Genomic DNA, 12988 nt, shown 5'->3' on the forward strand with positions numbered 1-12988 from the left:
CCTTGGGTCCAGTTTTGGGATCCCCATTTCAAATACAAGACATAAACATTCTGAAGAAAAGTCAAATTGCCATAAAATGATGAAGGAATGGTAGAAGCCCTCCTGTGGGGAAAGACTGATAGAGCTGGAACTGTTCAGCTGGAAGAAGTGGAAGTTCAAGTGGTATCTTGGTAGCATATGTAAGTACCTGAAGAGAGGGTGCAAAGAGGACAGAGCCAAATTCTTCCCAGTGGTATACAGGCACTGAACAAGAAGCATTGAACATGAACTTGATCACAAGAGATTCGTTCTGAACATCAAGGAACACTTTACTGAGAGGAAGATGAGCACTGGAACAAGTTTCCCAGGGAGGTTGTAGAGTCTCCTTCCTTGTAAGCATTCAAGAACTATCTGAGCAACATTCTCCAAGTTTTTCTATTTGACAGGGGTATTGGACAAGATAATTCTGAATACAGTTTGTAGGTACAGGTAATGTAAAAAAACATATATCACTGCAAAACTGCAGTTGGCTTGTCACTGTTAAAAGATGAAATCATAAAAGACATAATAACAAACAATACAAAAGTAACAACTCACCAAAATTATATTGTGTGTGTTACTGTAAGAAAGGAAGCACAAAAGACTACAATTTCTGGTGCATGCAAAAGTTCCTCTGTGCAATTTTCCAAGTGAATCAAGGAGACTTACATAGACTTGCTTAAACTAGGCCTCATAGCTTGTGCAAACAGTTAACTTTAGAAAGGAACACAGGAACCATAGAAATGGTTGCTCCATTGAAGATAAGTGAAGACAAATAGAGCTACTGTTTGCCACTCAATGAGGGGTGCTTTCTGTGAAGATAAAGACAACACAGTGATGGGTAGGGCTGCTGTTTGCAACTCAATGCCTACAAATTTGTAGTCACTGCTTTCCTTAGTGTGCATGTTTGGTGAGCGACTGCCATACACCCGGTGCTGTAATAAAGGGAATACCTGCTTGACATAACTCATTGGCATGTCAAGTTACTCTGCCGAATTTCTCAGCTTCAGTGTTTTGTCTGCCCCCATTTTGAATGGTCAGATCCATGACATACTTCAACAGGTTTGAAGTCAACCTGACATGTCACTTCCACACATGGGATTTTCTTTCCCACATGTGTGATGTAAAGCTTGAAATATTATTTCAGTGCCTACACGTTGGTTATCTACCATAACCATTTCTTACATATAATAAGATGTTCCAGGAACACCTACAGAAAGCAGAAACAGCTTCCTCTTTTAAACTTCTGTTGTTATTGCTTATCTTTTTATTATTGTTTCAATAACAATAGATATTTAAAAACAAAAACAAACAACAACAACAATTTAACTTATCTGAAGTTTATAAGGCATATTTTTGCAGTATCCTTAGGAATAACTTTCTTGTCAAGGGAATGTTAATGGCAGGATAGTTAGATGAGTTCTAATTTAGGTAGTTTTTGATTGTTTTATTTATAGCAGTCATATATTCTCTAAAAATAGAAGCTTTTTTTTTGTGAAAAAGGTTTTTGTTCAGTTCTCATTCATACTTTGTCAGCAATATAAGGTAATACTTTCAGGCTGTATTGATATCTGCTTTCTTCTCCATTCCACATTCCCATCATTCCCCCCAAACAATTAAAAAAATTGAGATTATCATATTAAAGGTATGACTCTGACATGTGCCTAGTTTGGGAAGCCCTCCAGTTGGATCACAAAATTCAGAAAGGATTGACTTGCTTCCTAAACTTCTCAAAGGGGAGTCTAAGTTTGGATAGTTCCAGTCCCTGGTCTAGTCAATGGCTTATATCTAAAGGATTGTGTATAGCCACTTATCGGATTCAACATTTGTCTGTTAGAGCCCTATCAAAGGACTTTCACAGAAGCAAGTCTGTACAGTAGAAAATAGATGGTATTTTGAGGCAATAGATAACAGATTCTGAATTGCCACTGATAAATTCACTAGCATTGTGAATGCTAATATCTCAAGACTAGCCAGTAATTAACAACTCACCTGGGTATCATAATAATTCACCATGAATGCTCACCCTGCTAATGAGGTGCTGTGGTGTAACTGGACAGGAAACCAGGTACCACACAGCTCTTTGTTCACTCTCTCTCAGCTTCCATGGAATGGGAGATTTTGCTCACTCCCAACTTCCAATGAAATGTGAGAGAATTGGAGGGAAAAAAAAAAAAAACAAAAAAAAACAGACAAAACAATGACACCACCAACAAGGAAACTATCCAAGTGCTGAGATGAAAACTAAGACAGAAAAGGAAGAGAAAAAATAATGGTAATGATGATATTTTACTTAAAAAACAAATGATGCTTAGCATTATTTTTCATCACCTGTCAACTGATATTCAGACAGTCCCCAGGCAGTGGCTGCCACCAGACGACACCTGACAAATTCATAGTTATTTACAAAATGCCATGTAGTAAGAGACATCCCTTTAGCCAGTTCAGATCAGCTGTCCTGGTTCTGTCCCCTCCCAGCCTTCATGAGCACCTTTCGAGCCCCATCTCTGAAAAAACGGAAAGGAAAATAGGTCAGAATCATCAGCTAAAATTAGTGTCTCCTCTCAGCAAATTATTGGCAGAAAGACAGTTTTAAACTGTTGAGGAAGTGGAAATCACAGAATCACAGAATTGTAGAGGTTGGAAGGGGCCTCAAGAGATCGTCTAGTCCAAATCACCTGCTAAAGCAGGCTCCCTAGACCAGGTTGCACACATGGGTGTCCAGGTGGGTCTTGAATATCTGTAAAGAAAGAGAATTCACAGCCTCTCTGGGCAGCCTGTTCCAGTGCTTCGTCACCCTCACTGTGAAGAAGTTTCCATGTATGCTTGTGCAGAACTTCCTATGCTTCAGTTTGTGGCCATTTCCCCCAGTCTTATCACCACACACTGCCGAGAACAGTCCAGCTTCATCCCTTTGCCTCATGCTCCTTAGATATTTAAAGATATGGATAATATCCCCTCTGAATCTTCCTTTTTTCAAGACTGAACAGACCCAGCTCTCTCAGCCTTTTCTCACAAGGGAGTAGTTCTACACTCTTTATCATCTTTGTAGCCTTCCACTGGACTCTTTCCAGGAGATCCCTGTCTTTTTTATTCCAGGAAGCCCCCAACCTCTAGTGGTACATGCAGTTATTCCTCTCTAGGTGCAGGACTCTACACTTGCTCTTGTTAAATCTCATTTAGTTCCTCTCTGCCCAACTCTCCAGCCTGTCCAGGTCTCACTGAATGGCAGCAAATGAGTAGGAATCTTTACAAGGTTTGTTGTTTTGTTTATTAAATGGGGCTAGAGGGCCAGTGTCTGGTAAAGAGGTGTGATTAATATTCTGGCCTTACTGAAACAACATCCTCAGGCCTCTGCCCCTCTCCAGGCATTGCTCAGTACTCCAGACAGGAGATCATAGACAGGGTGTTATGCTGCACATCTCAGTTTGGTGCTTTGGCCAGATGAGCCAGTTGCTCAACTCCCAGTTCTGCTCACACTCAGTGAAAGATAACTACGCTGATTAAATCTCATTCTTGCTAATCTGCAATTCTCTATTTTGCAGTATTTCAATGCTACAAGTTTGGTGATTTCCTACAGGGAATATAAGAATTTTTTTCCTTAAAGAATTACTGGGGAAGAAATAAATATTCTCTGAAGTTCCATTTTCCTTTAGATATCTTAATTCCAAAATCAGTAACAGTAAAACCACTTCAGTGACAACTTTTTTCAATCACATGAGATTTTTCTTTGCTGAGGAGTGCTTGTGGTTTAAGGAGAAAAATTTGGAAAAGGTTCGCTGCTTCGGAGCCAAAGTCGAGGCAGCTGATTGCGGGGTGCACAGGGGATTCGCTCGGTTTCCCTCATCCAGGGATTCCCGAGGTGTTGGGGAATGGCTTCAGGAGCACGGAGGTCCTGGTAATATGTACGAACATAGTTTGCACGGTAGCACAGACTACATATTCATGGAAAAGTACTAGATGTTGATAGGAGGTCACGATGCTCCTGGGCCAAGTGATAAACAGCTCAAGGCAGACAAGAACTGCTTCAGTTGAGCAACCCAAGACATCTATGGAAAACTTCTGTGATTATGTTGTTCACCCTGCTTTCAGTGAAGAAGGCTTCACAGGACTGCTGATAATTGTAACTATAGGTATTTTTTAGAGTGAACTGTCCTTGACAGTCTATTCTGTTTAGCTAGCAGGTGTTCCCTTTGGGCTCTGTGTTATGCACTGACCACGCTGATACGGTGCTCAAAGGAAACTACACTGTTTGAACCTTTTTGAGAAAACCAAGAAGACCAAGTGCAGGGTCCTGCACTTTGGCCACAATAACCCCATGCAGTGCTATAGGCTTGGGGCAGAATGGCTTGAAGAATGTAGAGAGGAAAAGGACCTGGGGGTGTTGGTTGATGCTCGGCTTAACATGAGCCGGCAGTGTGCCCAGGTGGCCAAGAAGGCCAACAGCATCCTGGCTTGTATTAGAAATAGTGTAGCCAGCAGGAGCAGGGAGGTGATCATCCCCCTGTACTCAGCTCTGGTACGGCCGCACCTCGAGTACTGTGTTCAGTTTTGGGCCCCTCACTACAAGAAGGACATTGAGGCCCTGGAGCGTGTCCAGAGAAGGGCAACAAAACTGGTGAGGGGTCTGGAGCACAAGTCTTATGAGGAGCGGCTGAGGGAGCTGGGATTGTTTAGTCTGGAGAAGAGGAGGCTCAGAGGAGACCTTATTGCACTCTACCACTTCCTGAAGGGAGATTGTGGTGAGGAGGGGGTGGGCCTCTTCTCCCTGATAAATAACGACAGGACGAGAGGGAATGGCCACAAGTTGCGCCTGGGAAGATTTAGATTATACCTGAGGAAACATTTTTTTTCTGAAAGAGTGGTCAGGCACTGGAATGGCCTGCCTAGGGAGGTGGTTGAGGCACCATCCCTAGCGCTGTTCAAGAAGCGTTTAGATGAGGTGCTAAGGGATTTGATTTAGTAGTTGGGTAGGGATAGTGATAGGAGGATGGTTGGACTAGATGATCTTGTAGGTCCTTTCCAACCTTATGAACCTATGAACCTATGAAAAGTAAAAGCAGGAGATGGTCTGTGGTGAGTGGGAGAGGAAAAGTGCACTTTGAAACAGGGGACGCCCTGCCAGCACTGCCTTTCACATCCGCTGCTGTATTTGCTGGATGAGCAATTTGTCCAAGCACACACAGTCCAGATGGTTCTTGCAATGTGTTGAAGACAACATTCTGACACAGGTGGTGGAGGAACTGACACTGGGAGGGGTGTTACTGGACCTTATTCTCACTAACAAGGAAGGACTTGTTAAGGAAGTGAACGCTGGGGGCAGCTTGGGTTATAGTGATCATGAGATGGTGGAGTTCAAGATCCTGAGTGGAAGGAGCAAAGCAAAAAGTAGGATTGCTACCCTGGACTTTAGGAGAGCCAACTTTGATCTCTTCCGAGACCTACCTGGAGCTATCCCGTGGGCCAGGTTGTTAGAAGATAGAGGGCCTGTGAGAGCTGGTCAGCATTTAGACAGCTCTTCTTCCAAGCACAGGATCAGTGTGCCCCTTTCAGCAAGAAATCAGGAAGGGGTGGCAGGAAACCTGCATGGATGAGCAAGGAGCTCATGAGCAAACTTAAAGCGAAGAAGAAGGTCCATGAAATGTGGAAAAAGGGTCTGGCCATTTGGGAAGAATATAGAAAGGTTGTTGAGGCCTGCAGGGATGCAATGAAGGAAGGCTAAAGCACATGTGGAATTGAATCTGGCAAAAGTGATAAAGGATAATAAAAGACTTTTTAAAATATATTAAGAGTAAAAGAAAGATTAGGGAGAATGTGGGCCCCCTAGTTGGTGAGGGCGGTGTTCTGGTAACGGAGAAGGCAGAGATACTGAATGCCTTCTTTGCTTCTGTCTTCAGTGAAAAAGCTCTCCCTCAGGAATCCCAGACCATGGAGGTTACTGAGAGGGTCTGGGAATGGGGACTTCTCTTTAGTCAGGGAAGAGGTGGTACGTGAGCGCCTAGACAATGCTAATGTTCATAAATCCATGGGCCCGATGGGGTGCATCCACAGGTGCTCAGGGAGCTGGCGGAGGTGATTTCTGAACCACTCTCTATTGTCTTTGAGAGGTCTTGGAGAATGGGGGATGTGCCTGATGACTGGAGGATAGTCAATGTCACTCCGATTTTCAAAAAGGGCAAGAAGGAAGATCCTGGTAATTATAGGCCAGTCAGCCTCACCTCTGTCCCTGGAAAGGTGATGGAACAGCTTGTTCTGGATGCCATCTCCAGACAATTGGAAGAAAAGGAGGTTATCAGGAGTAGCCAGCATGGGTTCTCCAAGGGGAGGTCATGCTTGACCAACCTGGTGGCCTTCTATGATGTTGTCACTGGCTGGGTGGATGTCGGGGAGGGCAGTCGAGGTAGTCTACATTGATTTCAGCAAGGCATTTGATACTGTCTCCCATGACATCCTTATAACAAAGCTAAGGAAATGTGGGATAGACAAGTGGACAGTGAAGTGAGTTGAGAACTGGCTGACTGGCAGAGCTCAGAGGGTTGTCGTTGGCGGTGCAGAGTCCGGTTGGAGGCCTGTAACCAGTGGTGTTCCCCAGGGGCCCGTGCTGGGTCCAGCCTTGTTCAACATCTTCATCAGTGACCTTGATGAGGGGATAGTGGCCACCCTCAGCAAGTTTGCTGATGTCATGAAGCTGGGTGGATTGGCTGACAATGCCTGAAGGCTGTGCTGCCATTCAGCAAGACCTGGACAGGCTGGAGAGCTGGGCAGTCAGAAACTGGATGAAATTTAACAAAAGCAAGTGTAGAGTCTTGCACCTAAGGAGGAATAATTGCATGCACCAGTACAGGCTGGGGGATGAGCTGCTGGAGAGGAGCTCTGTAGAGAGGGACCTGGATGTCCTGGTGGACGACAGGTTGACCATGAACCAGCAGTGTGCTCTCATGGCCAAGAGGTACAGTGGCATTCTGGGATGCATTGAAAAGAGCGTGCGTGGCCAGCAGGTCAAGGAGGTGATCCTCCCCCTCCACTCTGCCCTGGTGAGGCCTGATCTGGAGTACTGTGTCCAGTTCTGGGCTCCCCAGGATAAAAAAGACAGGGATATCCTGGAAAGAATCCACAAAGTATCCTGGAAAGGGCCACAAAGATGGTGAAGGGCCTGGAGGATCTCCCCTATGAAGAAAGGCTAAGTGAATTGGGTCTCTTTAGCCTTGAGAAGAGAAGACTGAGAGGGGATCTGATCCAGGTTTATAAATATCTGAGGTGTGGGGGACAAAGTGTCGAGGCCAGGCTCTTTTCAGCAGTGTGTGGAGACAGGACAAGGGGGAATGGACATAAAGTGCACAGGAGGTTCTGCACTAATGTGCGCAAGAACTTCTTTACGGTGAGGGTGACGGATCACTGGCACAGACTGCACAGGGGGGTTGTGGAATCTCCTTCTCTGGAGATACTCAAGACCCGCCTGGATGCCCACCTGTGCGACCTGGTGTAGGGAACCTGCTTTGGTAGGGGGGTTGGACTCAATAATCCCTTGACATCCCTTCCAACCCTTATGATTCCACGATTCTATATATTTTTAAGACGCATGTAGCCAACTTGAGTTTCCTTTGCTTTTCATGTTAATTCCAGAAGGATCAGGGCACTGAGTTCATTTAATAATAATGATCTATAGTTAGATAACTATACTAATTAGAAAAAGCACCACGACTGCTGCAACACCCACTCACTACTTACCCAAAATGAGATATGATTTCTGCAGCTATCTGCAGCTAAAAATTATCGTGACTCCAAGCACTGAGTGACACCTATTCTATCCATGATTAATATGGGCTTCTGATGTAAGCTGCATGGCTCCTGAAACTGCAGGTAATATTGTTAAACACTTCCTATACATCAGTTGATGAGACAGATCACAATCAAGGTCACAATGTGCAAGTGGTGCAGCAGCTTCAGAAACTGATTTGCTTATAGGAAATGAAGATTTTTTCAAAGTGAAACAAGCACATAAAGGATTATCTTGTAGCAAAATCTCCCAGTCTAAACTTCTAGTGACCAAGCAAAAAGAATACTCAGAAAATCTCAGCATGCTGTTGAAAAATAGTAGAGAGAAAATGTTTTTACCCATCTTTTCATCAAGAATTTTAACACAGATTTCTGTGATCACTCCAGCTCAGTTCTGTTGTCACTCTCTGAGAACTCTGTAGTGATGGTGCATCCCCGACACAAAGATACGCAAGCCTGCACCAATATGGTGTGATAAAAGATGGGGCGGGGTTTTGCCCCTAAGGCATAGCCTATCACCGCTGCTGCTCCCTGTTGGCACCGTGTGACAGCTCCTTCTAAAGGTAAGGCTGGATCCCGGTGGGCCAAATTATTGGTTGTTGTGGTCTGAAGTATTTCCTGCCATGCACTATCCATTTCTGAAGTCCAAGACCTAGGCTCTTTAGGATCATTGCCTTTCAATTGGTCATAGAAAGGCTTCATTAACTGAGGAGGGATCTCTAGAGCATTGCAGACCCACTGGAGGGCATCCACCAAATTCTACACATCCCACAGTGTCTTTACAGTGGGTTCCACGTGGAGACCCTGGGGCATAACAGCCGTTGGACCGAGGCGATATCCCAGAAACTCAACCCCGGGTCCCCACTGAACCTTCTCTGCAGATACGGTAAACCCTGCTGATACTAGGGTAACAGTTATCTTGCTCCCGAGATCTCTCAACCTAGACTCATCTGGGGCTGCAAGCAGTAAATCATCCATGTAGTGTAGGATCTGGCAATCCGACATCTGTTGCCGTATCGGTGCTATGACCCGCTCAACCACCAACTGACAAATGGTAGGGGAACAGGCCATATCCTGGGGGAGCACCTTCCACTGAAACCTCTCTGTGGGCTCTTGGTTGTTCAAGGGCGGCATGGTAAACGCAAAAGCTTCCCTATCTGTCGCTGCCAATGGGATAGAGAAAAAACAGTCTTTGAGGTTGATGACCATTAATGGCCACTCGTTAGGCACTGCCAACAGCAAGGGTCCCCCTTGCTGTACAGGCCCAAAGGGGACCAATTACTCATTGACCACACGAAGATCATGCAGCAAGCAGTAAGACCCCGAGGATTTACGGATGACAAAGACTGGAGTGTTCCAACCAGAAAGAGAAGGTTCTAAATGTTCTGCCTGGATTTCTCTGAGGATTATTTGTTAAAGCACACTGAGTTTGTCCGAAGGGAGGGGCCACTGATCTATCCAAACAGGACGACTCTCCTGTTTCCAGCGCAGAGGAATAGCATACTGCTCACCTAAATGGTAGACAGTGGCAATAACTATAAATTTGTAATCCTTGTTCCTAATGCTGCAAGGAAGTCCCTTCCCAAGACCGAACCCTCAAACGGTACCACCAAGGGTCTCATAAGGTGCTGACCTTCTAGGGTACCATCCCTATTGACAATTGATATTTCAATCTCATCGACTGCTTTTTTAGTTGACACAGAGCCGCCAACTCTGGAAACCCCTACCATTGATGCAGTTGTTTGCCAATCTTTGGGCCAGTCAGCGGTGGTGATGACCATAATGTCAGCACCTGAGTCCACTAAGGCCGTGATGAGAATCATGTGGAGGGATGCGGACTTGGGTGGGAGGTATCCCATGTTGGTCAGGATCACCCTCGCTATGGTCTGCTACCCAAGCCCCTTGTAAGTGCAACTACAGGTGTAGATTCTACGCCCTTCTTGCCTCCCATGGCCCATTTGGTTTGAGGAGGGAGGGGCCCTGGACCGAAGGCTCCCTCCCTACCCCGTTTCCCTGTGGCGTAAGCTTGAATTTTCTACATTGCCGCGCCATATGCCTGGTGTTTCTGCAAGCCTGACAAGTGAGGCCACGGTCACGGGTACCCCCAGCTGGTCCTTTTGTGGGGCATTGAGCCCGAAAATGCCCAGTGCGGCCGCATTTGAAGCAAGGCCCCTTATCGGGGTCTGCTGGACAAGCGACATAACTGATATTAGGGCCGCGGCCAAACCCTCAGATGTAGGGGAAGGTGCATGTTGCTTGTCAAGTACATACTTAATGATCTCCCCAGGCGTATTCAGGTTTCCAGGGGCCGCCCGGATCATATCTTGAATATTCTGATGGGATTTTTGTTTCAAGCAGTCCAAAATGACTGCGTTTTGGGCAGTCCTGGGTAGATCAGAACCCTCAACGGCTTTGATTAGCCGATTGGCAAAGTCCGAAAATGACTCAACTGGATCCTGCGAGATGGCTGACCATGGAGCTGCTGGCTCCGCTATTCTTATAAACTTCCGGAAGGCTGCCATTGCAGCCTCCGATGACGCCAACAGTTCTCCAGGACATAAAAGTCGCAATTGCATTTCTGGGGCCCCGATCATTCTATCCGCTAGGCCCATCAGACGTATCATCGAGGTGGCACCATCCGTATTATCATTAGCTGGGTGATTGGAATCCCATGTCGCTGCTGCCACCACCGACCTCAGTTGCAGTTGCCACTCATCTTTCCATAGTGTTAACTGCACTGGGTTGAGAATTATTCTCATCAACGTCTCAATGTTGTAGGGGAGCATTGGCCCCGGCGCCATCAGCGCTTCAAGGCTTGCGAGCACAAGAGAAGATCTCAGACCCTTTTCTTTAATTGTGGTAACAAGGCGGGTCACTGCCTTAGGGTCCTAAGGGGCCCAGTGCGGTCCCGTTGGTCCTATCATAACGGGACAAACTATGGCACCACTAGATACTCCTGCCTCCCGGAGCTCCTCCCCCAACTTAGCCCAAGGCGACTGATAAGCAGGGGGTAGGGCCTCCTTATCCACCCCTCCTGTGGCTGGGAGCCACCCCTTGAGGGGCGGAGGACTATATTTGGGAGGTTCTGGGGGTGTGGCTCCGCCCTGTGTTAAGGTAGGATACAGAGAGACTGGCCCGCATTCCCGAGGGGTGGGCCGGATGAAGCTTCTGCATTCTGTTGTCCTGACATGTGAGATAAGTAGTCTTCTTATCTGGTGGTTCCCAGGGAGGGGCACAGGGCTCCGGCGCCATCTTGGCATCTGCAGAACAAAAGGAGCCCTCCCCGCCTGGCCCCCCTGTATACCCCCCTGTATACCCCCCTGTACATCCCCCTGTACATCCCTCTGTACAACCCAAGCCCAACAAAACGTGCGTGGCGGATGAAATTCCTTTTTTCTCCCGAGCTGCTTTAAGAGCACGTAAGATCAAACCCCAGGTTTTAAGCTCAGCTGCTTGCTGAGTAGACATAGCATGCTGAGATAGAGCAGAGGTTAGCAGGTCCCACTTTCCGGGCTCATAAATCCCTGTTAGGGAGGACAGCAGTCTCTCCCTCTGCAAAAGTACTGCAGCTACCTCCTTCTTAGAAGGGGTAGACTTGCTGCAGTGTGTTTTACAAGCCTGAAGCAATACCTTAATCACGGATTCCATCACAGTCGCCAGGGATATCTCTCCCCCCCCCCGTCTTCCTCAATTCCTTGAACTCCACAAGAACCGAAGGCTCCAGTCGGTACCTAAGCCTCAAGGGTCGGCCAAACCCCTCCAGCTCCTCCACCACTGCACCGCGTGTCCGTGTCGCAGGCGGTCGGTACGCACTGCAAAGTACCTCACACAGTGCCGGACACCATGCCTCACACAGCACCAGACACCGTACCTCACACGGGCCACAAATTGTTGTTACTCTCTGAGAACTCTGTAGTGACGGTGCACCCTGACCCAAAGATAAGCAAGCCTGCACCAATATGGTGTGATAAAAGAGTTCTAATCTTTGATGCCTGAGGCACTCACTTATATGCTATTGCCTTTATCTATGCTCACACCCACTAGGGCTGCATCTTATTGTACTATGCCACACACCATACTGTCCACCTGTTCTACTACCACACATATTCAGCTTACATATTCTGCTCATCTATGCTTAACTAACATCTATAACTGTCCCAGTATTTTCTACTACACAGTTCTCTTTTCAGCACACGTTTTGGGGAACAGAGAGAAAGTAAATTTATGTAGATTTGTATTTCAGCCTCGTGCAAAGAATTTTGGAGAAGTCTAAAACTGCAGCGAAAATTTCCCCAAATCCTTGTGAAGCTGAGAAATCTGACAGGTATTTCCTTTATTACAGCTCTAGGTGCATGGAGATCGCTCACCAAACATGCACACCAAGGAAAGCATCAACTACATATTTATAGCCATAGTGTATACATATTCATCACATTTCCAAGAAATTGGTTGCATCCTAGAATGAGGGGAGGGTCTCTGGGCCCATCTGGTGGTATCCTTAAAAAAACTTTAGGAGATTAGTCCCCACTGAGTTGCAAAAAGCAGCTCCACTTATCTTCACTGGGCCTTCCATTGCGTTGTAAGCAGTAACCCTACTCACCACTGTGTTGTCTTTATCTTTACAGACAGCCCCTCTCTCCCCTCCCCCAAAATAGGGAGTTGCAAACATCAGTTGCAAATAGTAGCTCTACTTGTCTTCAAGTATCTTCAAAGGAGTAAGCATTTCTGTGGTCCCTGTGTTCCTTTCTAAAGTTAACTGTTTGCACAAGCTGTGAGGTTAGTTTAAACAAGTCTATGTAAGTCTCCTTGATTCAATATTCTGAGCTATTCCCTGCACAAAGCACCAACTATGGAGACACTGATATAGCACCAGGCAGGCTTAGGAGGCCAAGCAGTTTACCAGTCTCCTGTGTGACAGATTATCACCAGATCAGGTCCGATATGAGACAGGGTCAAAATTCAGTTTGACATTACTCATGCACAGTATAATTTATAGTATCATATGCAGCAAGACAAGGAGATTCACAATCAGGAGAGGTGGATGCAAAACTCAGGACTGTATGAAGTGGAGATGACCCAGAAATACCAAGAACTTGTCAATCTTCACAGCCCTGTAGAATATATAGATTTCAGGGGAAGACAGGGGCAACTAATTTGACATGATAGAAACTACTCATTCATGTGCTCATTAAAA

The 12988-nt window shown here is 46.2% G+C and overlaps 1 protein-coding gene across 1 annotated transcript; it reads right to left on the reverse strand.

Annotated features, from left to right (window-relative positions):
* Positions 1 to 9794: 9794 nt before the first annotated feature.
* Positions 9795 to 11054, reverse strand: LOC136051250 (uncharacterized). Its single transcript, XM_065740581.1, is given in 1 exon segment — positions 9795 to 11054. A coding segment is annotated over 1 exon segment (1260 nt).
* Positions 11055 to 12988: the final 1934 nt, after the last annotated feature.

The sequence above is a fragment of the Cyrtonyx montezumae genome, unplaced genomic scaffold (genome assembly GCF_038088225.1).
Source record: "Cyrtonyx montezumae isolate F1298 unplaced genomic scaffold, pur_monq_1.0 scaffold_29, whole genome shotgun sequence".
In the NCBI taxonomy this organism is placed as follows: domain Eukaryota; kingdom Metazoa; phylum Chordata; class Aves; order Galliformes; family Odontophoridae; genus Cyrtonyx; species Cyrtonyx montezumae.